We start from the raw sequence: 16731 nt of genomic DNA, 5'->3' as shown, positions 1-16731 counted from the left end.
TTTTTCGTGAGTTCCAGCCAAAGCTCTCAGTTCAGCCAGGCCAGTCTTCTTCCCCACCAGCTTGTCTTTCGGCACATGGGGACCGCCTGCTCCTGCGCCTTTAAGATTTCCTTCTTGAAGAATGCCCAGCCTTCCTGGACTCCTTTGCCCTTCAGGACTGCCTCCCAAGGGACTCTGTCAACCAGGCTCCTCAACAGGCCAAAGTCTGCCCTCTGGAAGTCCAAGTTAGCAGTTCTGCTGACACCCCTCCTTACTTCTCCAAGAATCAATAACTCTATCATTTTGTGATCACTATGCCCAAGATGGCCTCCAACCATGACATCACCCACAAGTCCTTCTCTGCTTGCAAACAAGAGGTCCAGCGGGGCGCCTTCCCTAGTTGGCTCACTTACCAGCTGTGTCAGGAAGTTATCTTCCATGCAGTCCAGGAACCTCCTAGACTGTTTCCTCTCTGCTCCATTGTATTTCCAGCAGACATCTGGTAAGTTGAAGTCCCCCATGAGAACAAGGGCTAGAAGTGAGACTTCTCCCAGCTGCTTATAGAATATTTCATCTGCCTCTTCATCCTGGTTGTGTGGTCTATAACAGACTCCCACCATGATATGCCTTGTTGGCCTTCCCCCTGGTTCTTACCCATAAACAACCCTATCGTCACCATCATTAAGCTCTAGACAATCAAAACACTCCCTGACATACAGGGCTACCCCACCGCCTCTCCTTCCTTGCCTATCCCTTCTGAAGAGTTTATAGCCATCCATTGCAGCACTCCAGTTGTGCAAGTCATCCCACCATGTTCCTGTGATGGCAACTATATCATAGTTTTCCTGCTGCACAATGGCTTCCAGGTCCTCCTGTTTGTTGCTCATGCTGCATGCGTTGGTGTAGATGCACTTCAGTTTGGCTATTGATCCTGTCGCTTTTTTGGGGGGAAAAGGTCCTACATGACCATTCTTTCTCAGGTGCTTCCGTGGTTTCTAACACATCCATAACCCTTGCATCTTTGCTGCCGCATGGATTTCCATCCCTACCTCCACTGAGAGGGCAGAGCAAAGGACCTCAGTAGCACACCGTCCCTCAAACATTGGCGTGCCACCCCCATGCTTATCTCTAGCAAGCCTGGTTTTATACTATCTATTTTGAAATTAAAAGAAGAGCTAGATTGTATCCAAAATAGCAAATTAAATCTATAGGGCGTGCTTCCATTTAAAAAAAAGAAAGTGTCAGAATCTTTCCCAAGAGTTGAGGAAACCTCCATGAAGGCACTTGGAGGCCTTGTTGGAGAGCGTGCTATGCACCATGCAAGAGGACAGCATTTTGCTGGGATAAGAGTTAGTTGCTCTTTTTGCTCAGGGACCAAAATAATCAAACTTAAAGCAGGGCCTTCCCAGCTTGTCCTGGAACGGCATCCCTGGTAACTCATGCTCCTGGTGGGTTAGTTTTGCTGGTAAGCAATGCATCACTACTTTAGCATACCCCAGCTGCAGAGGAGGTAAGCCTCACCCCCCTGTAAAGTCACGAGTGCTAGAGCGGGACAGAGGAAATGTTAAGCCCTTCTGGTCCATGTACTCAGCAGCTGAGGAGGTGACTTACTGAAAGTCAGCAGCTGGTCTGACCAGGAGTGACTCAGTCTCCGTGGAGCAGGGAGTGAAAGGCCCGCGGTGTCGGTACTCCTGGTCGATAAGCCGTAGCAGTACAATGGGATGAGCGTGCACCATCCCTGGAGGTCCCAGCTGGAGCCAAGCTGGCCGCGCAGCATGCTGCGCCGAGGAGAGCATGTTTGATGACGTAGGGAGCAATACGGTTTTTGATGACCTCCTCTGCCGCAGAACCCAGGAGCGATCAGCTCTTAGCGTCTGTCACTGGGGGACTAAGATGACAAAATCATCTAAGCAGAAACCACAGTGCTGTTTGCAAGCATTCAGGTGCCAGTGGTGCTGCACGGGTGAGTGGTGGGACGCAGTCAGACCTTGTGCTTCCTTGTCCCTCCTCTCCACTTTGGCAGTGGGGTCTGCCCTGCAAGCCCAGCAGTGCCTGCTTGTCTCATCTGCTGACCGGGCAGGCAGAGGGTCAGCCAGGAGGAATGTGCAGGTGCCCCTTGAATTTCTTTGCTGTTCCTCTAGTGAAATGGTGCACTCACTGATCAGTTTGAGATGTGACTCAGCTGGTCGGTACCAGCCTCCGGCTGTACGTCGTCACTGCCTATGGCTATATTGATAATATCTTCTGCTATTAAAAAAAAAATCACCTTTTTTCTCATATGTTTACTAAGTCAGTATGGCCCCTTATAGCACCAGAGAAGAAAAGTGAATTCATCATCAACTAATGTGAATGCTAAAATGTGATTTTTTTTTAATTATTATTCTTACTTTAATTTACAGATTGTATGTTCTCCATTTTCATGCTGGCACTCAGTACTGCTATAAGCTATTGTAAACTTTTTAAACTGTTACGTTGCTTAAAAGACCATGCTAGTCTATGTGTACCTGTTTGCAAATTAGACTTTCTAATCTCTGCCAGTATGTCCTAATGTGCTAATATAAAAACATGTAAGAGTTGTTCTTTAGTTTATGCTTTTAAGCCAGTTGCATGTCTCTATTTTTGGCATTGCTATTTTTATGAATAATTACTAGTCTGTGAATTTCGCTTTATCTTCTCTAAAAGATAAATGATCTTTTATTTCATTATTCTTGAACTTTCTGACATTCAAAAGATTGTGAATTGCTCTTAATTGTGCAAACTGACATTTTGTATATAGATGAACAACGGTCGGGTTCTACTTTAATAGTTAATATCCATCATTAGGGCTCTTAGATCGAATAAGGTATATTGTGAATTTCTGAGCAAGAAAATTGAAACTTCATTATTTTAGTAATCTAACATCTTAAGTGAATTTTGTATTTCAAGGACACAATAAAAATGAATATATCTATTTTAATATTGAATGACTGTCCATGGTATTTTTTTCAAGCTTACATTTACACTTTTCTCACAGATTCACAACTATTGCTTTCATTTTTAAAGTATTTATTCAGCATACAGCATTTTCCTGTTACTTGACCTTGAAAGGTATTTCTGTAAAGCAAAAAAGCCTTTAATTCAGCACTGGCATGGAGCAACCCCTTTGAATTTAGGAAATGAACAAGTCTGTTTTACCCCCCATCAAATTTAAGCTAGTTCTTATGAGAAAAAAAAGTACTTCTGACATTCTTAGGATATCATTCAAAATCAGCATAAAGATCTGCAATCCACTGGTGATTCCCAAATACAGCTCCTAGGCTTTTCCTTTTGCAAACCTTTGTGTAGTGTGAGACATACTACCTAGTGTAAAATATTTTGTCCTCTCAGATCATTCATTTTAAAAGGGGAAATGAATGAAAATTGGTACAATACACAGCACTGCACCAGCAAAGCACAACTTGGCTTTCCCAAGTATCGCTGTAGCTACTGAGTTCTACAAGTAGCTATTTAATACGAAGGCTATACCCGAAAGGCATCAGTGTTTCTTCATTCCTTCCTGCAGAAATGCTTGTCAGGTATGTCTGTGAGAGTTGTTGAAGGTACGTCGTAGAGAAGATAGACCTGCAGCATTCTTCTGGATTTGATAGATGTGTTTGTAACTGTGCAATGGCTTTAACTCCAGATTATATTAGAAGTTACTGAAGTTTATAAATAAAAAGTGGCATTGTTTGAGATTTCTTGAAGGGCACATTTCTGAGTGAGCTTTCCATGATGGTCTGAAAGATAGCTGGGGAGAAGGGGGGGGGGGTGTGGATTAATAAGACCTCCTAACACTGTATTTTATCTAATATTTGTTTTGAAACTAGGTGCTTTTTTGATGTTACTTACATTGCACTGTATTTTAAAATTGAGACATCAATTTATGCATGACATATGCTTAATTCATATGAATAGAGCTATTTTAACTGTCAGACCACAGAAAGTGAAGTATTTTCCTGCCCATTAGCTAAACCAGCCTGTGTACCCTGACTAGTCATGTCCCGATACCACAACATATCAGAAAAATGATCTCATTACAAAAACACCATTTAAAACTACACTTGTGAGAGTATTGCGATCCTTAAGCTATTGTCTATGTTTATAAATAGTAATAAGCATGAAGAAATGGTTGCTATGTACAAAGCAGCATACAAAAAATAGAAAATGTTCCATGTTCATTTGAAAGCAAAGAAACTGTAGTGGGATCTTTATTCTCATATAAACCAGTACTGTGTCTAAGTAGCCTATGTTGTGCATGAGGCTTCCCTGGGATCTCAAGTACTGGGGTTGTGTGAATACATCATTTGTAATAGCAGAAATGTGCTTGTCTTCAAAACTATTTACACCAAAATAAATAGTCAAAAGAAGCCCAAGCTTCAGCTGTTCCTGCTAGGAGCCTTGCAGGGCTCTCTCTCGCAGGATTTTCTTAAACCGATTTTGACACCGATCTGTTGGTTTGTATTTTTTTTTCCCCAAACAGCAGCTATGAGTACAGCAAAGTTGAATAAAAGTCTAGATTCTGGCTACAAGGAGAGTAAAAGACTAAGTAAACACCCTGTGATGACTTTTGACAGTGACTTCTTTCCTATCAGCTCATCTTTCCAACTACCTCTTTCTTCCAAAGAGTTTAGTTGCTAACCTCCTACAGGCAGCACGTCTTTCCCTGTCTAATTTCCATCTTGTGAGCCAGTGACTCGGCTGTCTTCACATCGTATTTTTCACTTGCCTTCTAAAACCGAAATCTTTGCAGCAGCCTCTTGCACAATCGGCACCGCAGGTAGCTACAGCCGAGAGAAGCGCCGCGCCGCTAAAGCTTTCCACCTGAAAAGTGGATGGGCATTAGTGGAGCTCGGGATTGATGAAGGGCTCGAAGCACGGGGGGATGCCGCCGCTCCGGGATGCCGCCCCGGTGTGTCCCCGGCCCGCGGCGGCGGCGGGGGGGCCCCGCACACCGCCCGCCCGCTCCCGCCGCGCTCCCGGTGCCGGCTGGCGCTCGCTGCGCTCCCAGCTCCCCCGACCCCCCGCAAAAGTCAGGAAAAAGGGCTGGGGGGGGGGGGGTTGAGGAGAGCCTCTTGCCGCCCCCTCCTCAAAGCAGCCCGTGCCCCTAGGGATGCTGGAGTGGGGAAAGGGGAGAGGACCCCGAGGAGGCTCCTAGAGCACCGGTCTGGGGGTTAGGTGAGTTTGGAGGGCTCCGGCTGGTGCAGAGGCGGTCTACTCCGGAAAGGCGATTGTTTGCCCCTAATCCTCAATTACGAGGATTTGAAAACAGTATTAGAGGGGCAATCTGTTCTGCAACTTCTCGGAAGAAGTAATTGTTGATTTAGATAAGCACTGATCCCTTCACTGGTTGATGAAGACGTTAATTTATGGCTGTCTAGCAGTTTATGGCTGTCATTAGATTTTCAGCTTTGTCTCTGTTCGAAATGTATCTTTCTTTTTATTTTAATCCGAGACAATTATGTAAGAAAACGGTTATGTTTGATCTAAAATGCGTCATTTTCCTATAGCATTTCAAATTATTCACAGATCATAGTTCTTATATGTGCATATATGAATTTAAAAATACAGCAGTATAGTGCTTGAAACAGACCATAAATTTGCCTCATATTTTATTACACCTCTCTGAATCAGGTTGAGAGGACAAGGGCAACTAGGGGCTTGGGGAAGGATTTAACCCTTCCCGAGGCTGGAGAACCAGCCAAACCAGAGCAAATCCCCCTCCGGAGTGCTTCGGGGGAGGGGGAGGCTGGGTGGCACCGAGCTGATGAGTGACCACGGGGACATAGGGCTGGCTGCCGCTCTTTGCTCATTTAGCAGACGTCCCTTCCGCGGCGCGGCCGGGGCCGGGGCCGGGGCCGGGGCCGGGGCAGCCAGGCTGGCTCCCGCTCCCGGCAGCGGGTCCTGCCTTCGCTCCTGCCGGGGCCGGGATGACACCGGGGCGACGGGCAGGAGCGGCTTAACCCCTGCGGTGCCTGCCTAAGCCGAGCGCAATACTTCACAGGGAGCCAGCATTAAGCCTGCGGTGGGCTCCGCCAGCGCCGGAGCCCCCCGGGCGGGGGCCCTGCCCCGCCGAGCAGTAGCGACCCCGCGGAGCGGGCGGGGGCCGGGGCCGAGGCCGAGGCCGGGGCGGCGCGGAGCCCAGCGCGACTTCCCCGAAGTTTCGTCCCGCTCCGGCACGGAGCTGCTCCGCCGTCTGAGGACAGCCTCGGGACCCCTCCGGCCTGCTGGCAGCGGGCGCGGTCACAGCTACCCACGATCCTGCAGCGAGGCGCGGAGTCCTGGCTCGTCTGTTTTACCCCCCAACACCCCCCCTCCGCCGCCACCACCACCACCACAAAAAAAAAGTGTTAATTGCTGTAAAGTTTCCGAGCACGTGGATAATTTACTTTGACTGCTGCGTTTTAATTAAAAACAAACTTATTTATGTTTCTGATGTTTATATTACGCGATTTAATTACGTTCAGAGGCAGCGTCGCACTTTTTTTCCCCCCCTTCCACCCTAAATCACATTTTCATTAAAGGTTTTAATAAGAAAACTCACTTGACCACTATTCATTATCTAGTCCCCTCCATGCACACAAGTTCACTTACCCATTCATTTATTCACTTACTCATTCCAGCAGATCCGCTGCAACTGCTGCTAGCAGGGATGTGAACACTCATAATTATTTGTCAAAGTCTGGAAAGTGTATTATCCCTTCTTCTAGTGGTAATTAGTTACCATAGCATCTAATACGTAAATGTGCCCAGAGCACACCATTAACAGTTAAGCGGAGGATTCAATTTAACACATGATTATATCTTTCATAAGTCATTACATTAGGAAAGCCAATGTCACTCATGCTGGGACAATTTCAGGCTCAGGGCCGGGGTAAGGGGCCGGGGCCCGGGGGGAGGCAGCCGGGCTGAGCGGCGGGGGCAGAGGGAGCCCTCGGAGGAGGCTGGGGGAGACCCCGGTTCGGTGGGGCGGCTGGAAACGGGGAAGAAGCTCTTTTGAAGGGGGACATGATCGTTCCCGCTGAAGTGATCTATCAAGCGTTAAGAGGGGCGGGGGAGCCTCTCTCCTCCCCCCACCCCCGACGGACTCGGCGCTCGCATTGCCAAGACCTGCCCAGGGACCGGCCCGGCGGCTTCGTGCCGCTTCCCAGCGCGGCTGCTCGGTGCAGAGGGGCAGCAGCACGGGCCGGGAGTGACAGCACCTCTGCCCGGCAAAGACCCCTCTCCCCCCTCCAAAGCGAGCAAGGAGGGAGCAAGCGACCCCAAAGTCGGGCGGCAGCGGCAGCCAGGAATGGAAAGCCTTTTCATTGCGCTTCCCCGTCGCTCCGAAGCGGAGGCAGGCGAGAGGTGAACGGAGAAACCGCCCGATGTGCCACAGACGGCAGCGGCCGCCCTCGCCCCTCTGAGCCGGCGGGGAGCAGCCCCGGCCGGGCCCGCACACGCCGCCCGCGCCTCGGCCCCTTGCCACGGGAAGCAGAGCGTGGGCCTCCTCCAGCCCTTCGCCTTCCCCCCAGCGCAGGTCCCGGCCGTTCCAGGAGTTTGCTGGGACCTCGCTTGCCTCCCCCGTCCCACGCCCGGGCAGAGCCGAGCAGCGCCCGCGCCCTCCAGGGGAACCTCTCCGGGAAGCCTGCTCGGTAGCCAGGGATATTAAGCGGTAAATCTTGCAGCAAATGCGTCCTGCGATGTTATATGCACGAACACACACTCGCACACACACACACACAGACGCAGGCACGCACCACGCCAAGCTGGTGGCGGTGGTTAATTCCTAATCAGAATGATGGACAGCAGAGACAGAACAATACAAACTAATGGCTGTGTTGCTGATCACTTTACCCCTTGATTAAAGACACCCAATTATGGCGCAGAACAGTGTCGTAATTATGTTCCTTAATCACATCCAGGAGGTTTAATTGCCTTAACGATGTGTTTCATTAAATGAATTTAGGTATTATAGTCGACAGTTTTCATACACAGTTGTTTTCAAATTAACATAATATTAGACATCGTCATGGAAATTGTTTTAATAATCGTAATTAGACGCACCCAGCCTTTGTCTAGTAAATGCTGAGAGACGCTTCTCCTTGCGCCTGGGGGCTGATCTGCCCACCCTCTCTGGGCTGCCTTCCCACAGCTCCGTGGCACTTTACAGTTATGTTTCCTGAAAAGTTACAGGTTCTGATTAATCTTTTTTGATGGCAAGTGGAGCAGAAAATATTTATCCCCTTCCCCCGCCTGTGCTGCTGCCCTTGGGAGAGGCGGCTCCGTGGACACCCGGCATCGGCCCGGGCCGCCCGAGGCGGGGGACCCGGCGGGGCTCCGGCTCTCGGCTCTGCCGGGACCGCCGGCCCGGGCCCAGCGCAGGGCGGGCAGCTTTGGGGAGCTGCCTGCTCCCGCTGCCCTCGGGTTTGGGGCAGGGCGGAGGGTCCACGAGGGGAGAGGCGGCTCCAAAACTTGGGGGGTAGGGAGGAGGCGAGGAGACGGTCCTGCAGCTCACCTCGGGGCGCACCCAGCCCCACGGGCCGGGCGGCGGGGGGCGTGCGTGGAGCCGCGGGTCGGGCGGGCAGGGCCCGGCGCTGCCCCACGGCTGCCCCGCACCGCCGGGGTCCGCCCGCCACGGGCACGGGAGAAACGCACCGCGGAGAAGAACTTCTCGCCCCTCTCCCTGGGACACCCCGAGCCGGGAGTGGGGCTGTGGGGGGTGCTGGGGAGCATTCAGAGCACGGCAAAGGAAAGGAAACTACTCCCCCCCCCTCCTTAAATCTGGAGATACACGCTTCACAAAGCACGGCGTAATACAAGCGTTTGTTCAAAATATTTTAATAAAGATTCTTTCCGACATAGATACACATACAAACGATCGTACATTGCTGTCATAATCTGATTGACCTATTTAATATATATCACTCTTTACACATCCGTGACCTGCCAACAGATCCATCATGGCTCCTATTTCGCCATCCAACCTGACAGTCCGAATTTGTATTATCTGCAAGTAGTGGAAAATAGCAGGACTCGTTTTTGAAAAGAAAAAAAAAAGAAAGAAAAAAAAAATCTTGATTTATAAATGGCAGAGAGACAGCCACCCAGCCATGCAAACTCAAACTGAAGGCTCACTTTGGGTAAATAGCTACTTCTTGCTTTTCATCTCTCATTTTTCTTCCAAAAAACCCCACCCTCCCACCCACCCCCACCAGAAAAAAAGAAAAGAGAAGAATTCCACGCGTTCTGTAAATCAGCCTAAAGTATTTTAAAGTATTTCAACTTAAATAATCATCCACAGTCAGAATAATTTACATACACATTAAAAGCGGTTTAAATTATACCTTTGAAAACACAGCGCCTGGGAAAACATTGGCTTGGCAAGTGTTCTTGTAGCAGCTATTGCTCTGATGCCTTGTAAAAGTAAATAGCTATTACCTGTTATAATGCAAAGAATACCCTTTCAAAAATCAGTTGGTTGAGCAATTAAGAATACACCTTTCCTGTAATTTTTGGACTGAAGCAATTTATTAAAGCTCAATTTAAATACAGGGATGATGCAACTTAAAAATCCAGATGACCTTTCATAAACCTAAGCAGCTCGGATACATCGACATTTCTGGTTATACGTTGTTGGCAAATAAACGTTTTAAACACTTGGCACACAGTTTAAGTTAATCCATAAACAGAATTTTAGAAGCATTTAAAGTAACTGCACGTAAGACCCGTGACCTTAACGCATGATAAATACTGTTGGCGTGGAAGGGTCATTTAAAGAATAACAAATAAATAGCATGTCTTGTTTATACATCATTGCAAAGTGGAAAGAAACAAGGTGCACATAAATATTTCTTTTAAAAATGCGATACTTTCAGCCACACGGAGCAGGGGGGTCGATCGGTCTTTTTTGTCTGTCTTTTTAACTCTCTGTTTTTTTTTTTTAAATCACTCTCACCAAACTTTGCGCATTTTCACAGGATCAAAGTTTAGAGACGATAAAAAATACAAAGTCTTCCATAGCAATGGTCCAGTCTCTTTGTTTCTGCGAGTCGCTTAAATAATAAGTTTACATTTCAAGTTTGTTTGTTTCCTGGCTCAGAATAATAATAATAATACTGCTAATAATAATAATTAAAAAAAAATCTATGTTCAAGTGCCCTCTCTGATTTGTCCCATCCACCTCCGCGCCGGGTGGCTGCGGCCCCTTCCCTTCCCTTCCCCTCGCCGGGGCCGGGGCCGGGGCCGGGGCCGGGGCCGCGGCGCCCCGCGCGGCCGCCGGGGCCGGGAGAGCGGGGTGGGGGCCGCTCTCCGTCCCTCTCCCCGGCCCCAGCCCCGGCTCCCAGCCCGGCCTGCCGCGTCTCGGCCTCTCCTTTGTCCGGGCGCGCAGCGGTCGCCCGGCGAGAGCGAGCCCCCCCCGCACCCCCCGGCCGGGGCTTCCTCCCCGCGGCAGCCCCGGCCCCGCGCCCCCGCACGCACGCTGGCTCCCGTCGCGGTCCCGTCTCGGGAACACCCGAGGAGAAGAGGGAGGCGAGGCGCGGCCGGGCGGAGGGAGGCGGGGGCCGGGCAGCGGGCAGTCCCTCCGCCGCCCCCGCGCCCCCCGGCCCGGGCCGGGGGCCGGGGCCGGGTGGGGGCCGCCGGCTGTCGCCGCTCCCCGGGGCCGCGGCGGCGGCGGGGGGCGGCAACGGCGGCGGCGCTTAAGGCTTCTCCGTGCACTGTTTGCAGAGGCTGGAGGAGACGCTGTTGAAAATGGCACATTTCTCCGGGCAGGAGGTGGCGGGGGGCAGCCCGGCGCTGAAGGGGTAGCCGGCCGCCTGCTCGTAGGCGCCGAGGGCGGGGTGCAGCGCCGCCGCCGCCGCCGCCGCCGCCGCGGCGGAGCTGGGCAGGGAGGCGGCCGAGATGGCCTGGCCCTGGTTGAGATAAGCCACCAGGCGCCGCATCTCCTCCAGGGCCTGCGCCTGCATCAGGATGTAGTTCTTGGCCAGGAGGAGCGTGGCGATCTTGGAGAGCTTCCGCACCGAGGGGCTGTGCGCGTAGGGGATGACCGCCCGCAGCTCGTCCAGCGCGTCGTTCAGGTCGTGCATCCGCCGCCGCTCCCGCGCGTTGATGTTGAGGCGCAGCGCCTTCTGCTCCTTGGACTTCTTGCTGCCGCCGTGCCCGTGGCTGTTGGAGCAGCCGCCCTCGGCCGCCTTCAGCCCCCCGCCCCCCCCGCCGCCGCCGCCGCCCGCCGCCGGCGAGGCGACGCGCGGGTCCCCCCCGGCGCCGCGCAGCACCAGCTCGCAGCGGCCGTCGCTGTCGTCGTCGGGGCTCTGCTCGCCGCCGCTGCTCTCGGCCACCGAGCTGCGGCTGGCGCTCTCGCCGTACTTGACGCAGACGGAGCCCGGCGGCAGCGCCAGCGGGTCGCCGCCGACGCCGGGCTGCAGCAGCGCCTCGGGCTCCGCCGCCTCGTAGCAGGCGAGCGGCGAGGGCTGGCGGTCGCGGGGGTGGGAGAGGTCGAGCCCCGGGGGCGAGCGGAAGGCGGACTCCATGCGCTTGGCCGAGGCGGCGAGGCTCTTGTGGAAGAGGTCCTCTTCTGCGGGCAGCCCCAGCGCCCGCTCCATCGGCGCCCCGCTCGCCTCCGCCTCCGCCTCCTCCGCCCCCCTCAGCTCCCGGCCCGCTCCTCCAAGGCTCCGCGCCGCGGCGGGCGGCTCCCCGGCGTCCCGCTGGCAGAAATCGCCTCCCGGCTCCCGCCGGGGCTGCGCCGTGCCCGGCGCCGCGGCTGCCCCTGCTCCGGCTCCGGCGGCGGCTCGGGCTGCGGCTCCGGCGGGGGCTGTGGCTGTGGCTGCGGCTCCGGCTCCGGCTCGGGCTGCGGCTCCGGCTGCTGCGGCGGCGGCTCGGGCTGTGGCTCCGGCTGCGGCTCCGGCTCCGGCTCGCCCTCAGCAGGCGCCGCGCTGGGGCATTGTGCGCTGCCAGCGGAGCCGCTTCCACCGTTTATCTTGCTTGAATTCACCTTCAAGAGATTTCCGGACCCATCAACCAGCAGCCGCCGCAGACGGGGGAGTCTTTTACATCATTATCTCTGGGAGTAGGTTATTATGAAGAAGACTCGCCTGTTGGGACAGAGCTTTCTACCCAATCAGGTTAACGTTTTAATTAATAGGATTAAAACGGTAACAAACAATCCCAGGCGCTATCTGGCCCTGAGTCTGAATAGTTTCATTTCCCAGGTCTGAAGACAGGCAGCAGCTAGAGCTTTATAAGAGGCGCCTGCTCCATTATTCTCCCTGCCATCTGTATACACAGCTTAACGCATATGTTTGCAAGACGTTGTGTCCTGTTAGTAACCCAACAACTGCCTTTAGCTTGACATGTGTGGCGACTTTCACTCATCAATGAGCACACTAAAAGCCCTACTTAGATCGAAGGATGTTCTTTGCCTCCTTCAGCAAATTACAGCCCTGCACTGCAGAAAAGCCCGCTTCAACACTTCCCCTTCCGCGTGCTGCCAGCAGACTTCTGCTAACTTAGCCGTGGAGTCAGGAGTGACACCCTCTCCCCCCACCCCAGCCCACCCACCCCTGCATCTGCATTAACTTATAGCCCCCTCCCACCCCCACCCGTCTTCCCGAAAAGCGTCGCCTGGGAAAGAAAAAAAAAAAAATTAAAAAGCCCGGACCAACCCGAGCCGCCGTGCCCGCTCCTGCCCACCGCCAAAGTCCACCGGGCTTCCCTGGGAGGCGGATGGTCCCCAGCCCCCTCTCCCCCCTCCAGCAAACGGAGACCAAACTACGGGGCGGTTCCCCTCCTCCTCCCCGTAGCCGATTTCAAGTCGCAGATTGCCGCTTTCGAGTGATTATCCCCCGTGTCCCCGCAACAAATATAAAGCCCCATCCGTTACCTCGAAAATGAACCCGTCTGGGGAGAAGGGAGGGCGGGGTGAGAAAGGGCAAAGCCCACCAAACTTTTTTTTTTACTGTGACGGACCAACTCTTTGCAGCTCCCTCCCTGCCTCCCTCCGGCCAGCCCGGCTGGGCGGGAGCGCCCCGCTCCTCTCCCCGCCACCGGGATGCCGCCGCCGGTGTCAGGGCGAGAGCGGGCCCGGTTGCCCCGGGCGTGCCGGCCCCCCGCGCTCCTCCTGCGGCTTCTCCTCGGGGCCGGGCACGGGCTCTCGCTGAAGCTGAAGGGGCGAGCCGAGGGGCTGGTCTGGATTTTGTCCCACTGCTCCTCTGAAGCATCATGAGGCGAGCAGCTCGCTCTCGCTTCCCTGTTAGCGCTCCGAGTATTTAGTGGCAGGTTTTCATTCTTATGACATCAGTAAAAACAATATTTCCCAACACTTCCAGTAAATCATTCTTATGTGGCAGAATTACTGAAGGCTATGAAATTTTTTGGTTTCTCCGGTTTCATTAAAAACCTTTTAATTGTGTCTTTCAGAGTTGGCCCCAGGTGTTGGGCTCTTTTCATTACATTTTGCTCTAATGTGATGAAATTCTAATTCTCTCCTTACCATATGGTTAAATTTCCCCACTGAGAATTAGTTGAAAAAGGAGAAATAATCTATTAATCTCTGTAATAGATTCACAAATGAGGTTTGCCACAGAACCTGTTTTTGAATGGTAATATCAGAACAGTTGGGTGCCTTGTTTCAGGAAAGAAAGGACCAGGCGACAACAGAAAACGTTTGAATTTTCACCTGGAAAGAATGAAAAGAAGCCAAGCCGCAGATTTCAAAGTAATTGACTGAGATTTCATCTAGCGAGGACATGACCACAATACAGACCTTCCTCACCTCGTGTCTCCGGATCAGAGGCGAACACACAAGCCGAGCCCCCCGAAGAGGGGGGGCTCACCCCCGCCCCCCAGCCCCGTTTGGCTGCGGCGCTTCTCCCTGGTCGCCGTCCAAGCGCACAGTCACCCACCGCCTCCTCCCCTCCCCCGTTCCCAGCGATGCCACCGTTAACCTCCATCATTATTAATCCAAAGGCATTTTAGGTTTATTGTTTTCCAATTAGCAACTTCATCTTCCCTGGGAGCATAAACAAAGGGCTTTATAATCGCGATAGAGGTTTGGAGTTTTTTTATTATTATTGTTTAATCTGTTTAATATCCAACTTGTAAAACTCATGCGGTCACTTCAGGATGACGGACACTGGTACTAAAATGGGTTAGGGGGAACATTTCATCCCTCGCAGCTTATTTCTTCGAAGACGGAGATCCCCGGCTCCATCTCTCCCGCTGATCCGTGGGTTCACTACTGCTACCCCCCCCTCTTTTTGCCTGCAACTTTGGGGACGGCGTACGCTCCCGCTCCGCCGGCGACGGGGCCGGGTGTCCCGGGGCTGCAGCCGCCGCGCTTGCCCCGAGGGGCGGCGGGCGCTGCCGGGCCGCGCCGTCGGGGCGGGGGCCCGGGGCATCGCGGCGAGCTCCGGGAGGTGCCGACCGCCTCCCCTCGTCCTCGGCTGCCTTCGCTCGGATTTGCGCTCCGCATCTGAAATTTCTCTCTTCGTCTAAGCTTTCTGCTCATCCCTGTCCACCCGTCAGCCCGCCTGCTGCTGCCCTCCCTGTGGATCTGCGCGTCTGCTTGTCCCTGCTTCTGCCCGTCCACTCACCCTCCTCGCTTTTTCTTTTTTCTCTTCATCCTTTCCTTTCCTTTCCCTTTCTTTCTGCGTCTGCCCCCTGTTCTTGAAACATTGATGTATCCCAATCATGTTGCCGATGTCTGTGACAAGTCTGTGACTTGCCGTGCTTTAATTATGCCAACTTTCTACCAAACTTTAGCTTGGGGGGGGAGTGAGAGCAAAGTGGGGGAAACAAAAAGAGAGCCCCCTCTTGCCTCCCCCCGGCCTGTTGTGATCTGTCCCTCCCCACTCCCCCGGGCTCCCTCCCGAAGAAGTGGCTGTTTAATAGTCTCCGGGAACTTTAGTTTGGAAGCAGGCAGAAGAATTTATAGAAGCTTTAAATGCGGGGCTTATAAAAATACCGAGGAATGGTCTTTGAGGTTTATGCACTCGTAAACTTTTGCTGATTGCTTCTGGGAAGTTGTCAGGCATTTAACACTGCGTTTATCTTACAGCGCAATGAAAACACATCTGCCCAGCGTCTCGTTACCTGGTTTAATTGTACCGCAGCCCTCTGCCACCGGCTCCGCTCCACTTGGGTCATGATTTCGGGGAAGGAGCAGCCCGGAGCCGAGGTGCAGAAGGGGGTGCGCCGGCCGCCCTAGAGCATCCCCCAGCCTGCAGCGTGCGCGGCCGGGCTCGGGCCGTCCCGGGCGGGGCGGGAGGCGGGGGCAGGGGCTGCGAGGAGGCTGGAGGGTCCCAGAATACAGGGGAGAGCGGACAGCACAGCGATTACTGATTCTCCACGGCGCCTTTTGCAAGATCTGCTCGAGAGGCATTTTGGGAGAGAAGTTAAAAACCTCTTCCCTCTCCCCAGGGCTGGGCTTCCCGTTTGCTGAAAAGCCTCCAGGACGAAGGATACTTTCCAAATTCTCCCTAAAGGCGCCCAGGAGCTGAAGGCTGGCGAGGCAGATCTTAGATAGATGAAGGCAGCCCCTCTCTGAGAGGACGGCCTCCGCAGCAAGCTGAGGGCTTGGGATCACTCGCAAGCTCCCGGTCCTTCTTCCAGCGGCTCAGCCCCGAGTCCCTCCTGCCTCCGGCACGCCGAGCCGGGGAGAGAGCGGAGCCGGGCGCCCGGCTCCCCTTGCAGCGGGGGGCAGCCCCAGCCGCAGGGTCTGCCCGGCTTTTCCAGCGCTAAGTCAGGTGTCGCAGAGCGCTTTCGTTCGCCACAGCTGCTTGTGTGTTGTCTTCACTCTCAGGCAAACTTTATTTAAGTTCAGGGTGAAGAAAAGACAGTAAAAAGAAAGAAAATTACACCCCCATTGCATTCGCTCCTAGTGCAAACCTCCTCAGAGGTGTCTGTCGAGGGGCAGCCCCGGTATACCGGTGAATTCCCAGCCTGGGAAAGTGTTTCCAGCAGCAGACAGGGGCCCGGCAGCCCACCGGGGTCTCGGGGCCGCGTGTAGGGGAGGAGAAGGGGGCGATGGTCTCAGCCCCCGGGCACCCGGCGCAGCATGTTGCTGCCTGGGGTCAGGGGGTGTTGGGGAGTGGGCAGGGTGGTGAGACGTGGAGGGAGGGCTTGGAGGATATTTGTGTAGCGAGGGGCTGCGAAACGGAGGAAAACGTCGTGTGTCCCCCCCCCCCCCATCTCCGATCCTTTGCAGGAGGAGAAAAAAAACTGCATCGATGGACTTGACCCGACAGCGCAGCAGGAGATGAGGCATCTTGGGGTGAGGGATGTCACCCACAGACGGGCGTCCCTGCACCTCGGAAGGGGACCGCTGAAGATGGAAAGTCTGGAGGGCTGCAGAGGGATCAACGGCACCTGAGGGTCCCCGCTGAGACCCGCCGGGTGACCGGGAGGTCCCCTCCGGGCTCTGCGGGGAAGTGCGGCGGCCGCCGCGCTTCCCCGCAGAGCCCGGAGGGGACCTCCCGGTCACCCGGCCCCAGCCCCGTCCCCGGTCTCTGCGCTCCCGATCCAAAATCCACAGCACCATCTCCTGGGCAGTGGGAGAAATGCACGGCCCGCCTCGGAGGCGGTGGGGTTGATGTCGGCGGTGGAAGGAAGGACCGACGTGGGGCTGGAGACATAGAAAATTACATGGAAATGTAAAAAAAAAAAAAAAAAAGACATGGAAATGTAAAATAACTCTGCAGCGTGTTTTGGCGTGGCGAACGAAATAATTATTCCTCTGGTCTCCTTTTTGAAGCTGAAGCCTAT

General features: G+C 53.8%; 2 protein-coding genes across 2 annotated transcripts in view; one reads left to right on the top strand and one right to left on the bottom strand.

The window, feature by feature from the left end:
- The window catches only part of CYP7B1 (cytochrome P450 family 7 subfamily B member 1), a 181427-nt gene that overhangs the window by 129403 nt on the left and 35293 nt on the right, over positions 1 to 16731 (top strand). The window lies entirely within an intron of this gene.
- On the bottom strand, positions 9483 to 13094 carry BHLHE22 (basic helix-loop-helix family member e22). Its single transcript, XM_075494727.1, has 2 exons — positions 12851 to 13094; positions 9483 to 11962 (listed from the first exon to the last, which is right to left on the bottom strand). The coding sequence occupies exon 2, from the start codon at positions 11571 to 11573 to the stop codon at positions 10671 to 10673; it is 903 nt and encodes a 300-aa protein (XP_075350842.1). The 5' UTR covers positions 11574 to 11962; positions 12851 to 13094; the 3' UTR covers positions 9483 to 10670.

The sequence above is a fragment of the Mycteria americana genome, chromosome 2 (assembly GCF_035582795.1).
Source record: "Mycteria americana isolate JAX WOST 10 ecotype Jacksonville Zoo and Gardens chromosome 2, USCA_MyAme_1.0, whole genome shotgun sequence".
Lineage (NCBI taxonomy): Eukaryota > Metazoa > Chordata > Aves > Ciconiiformes > Ciconiidae > Mycteria > Mycteria americana.
The sequence above is the reverse complement of the archived record's forward strand: the minus strand, read 5'-3'. Positions and strand labels throughout refer to the sequence as shown.

Coding starts and splice junctions, on each gene's coding strand:
- BHLHE22 (XM_075494727.1), bottom strand. CDS start 11,573: ATGGAGCGGGCGCTGGGGCTGCCCGCAGAAGAGGACCTCTTCCACAAG.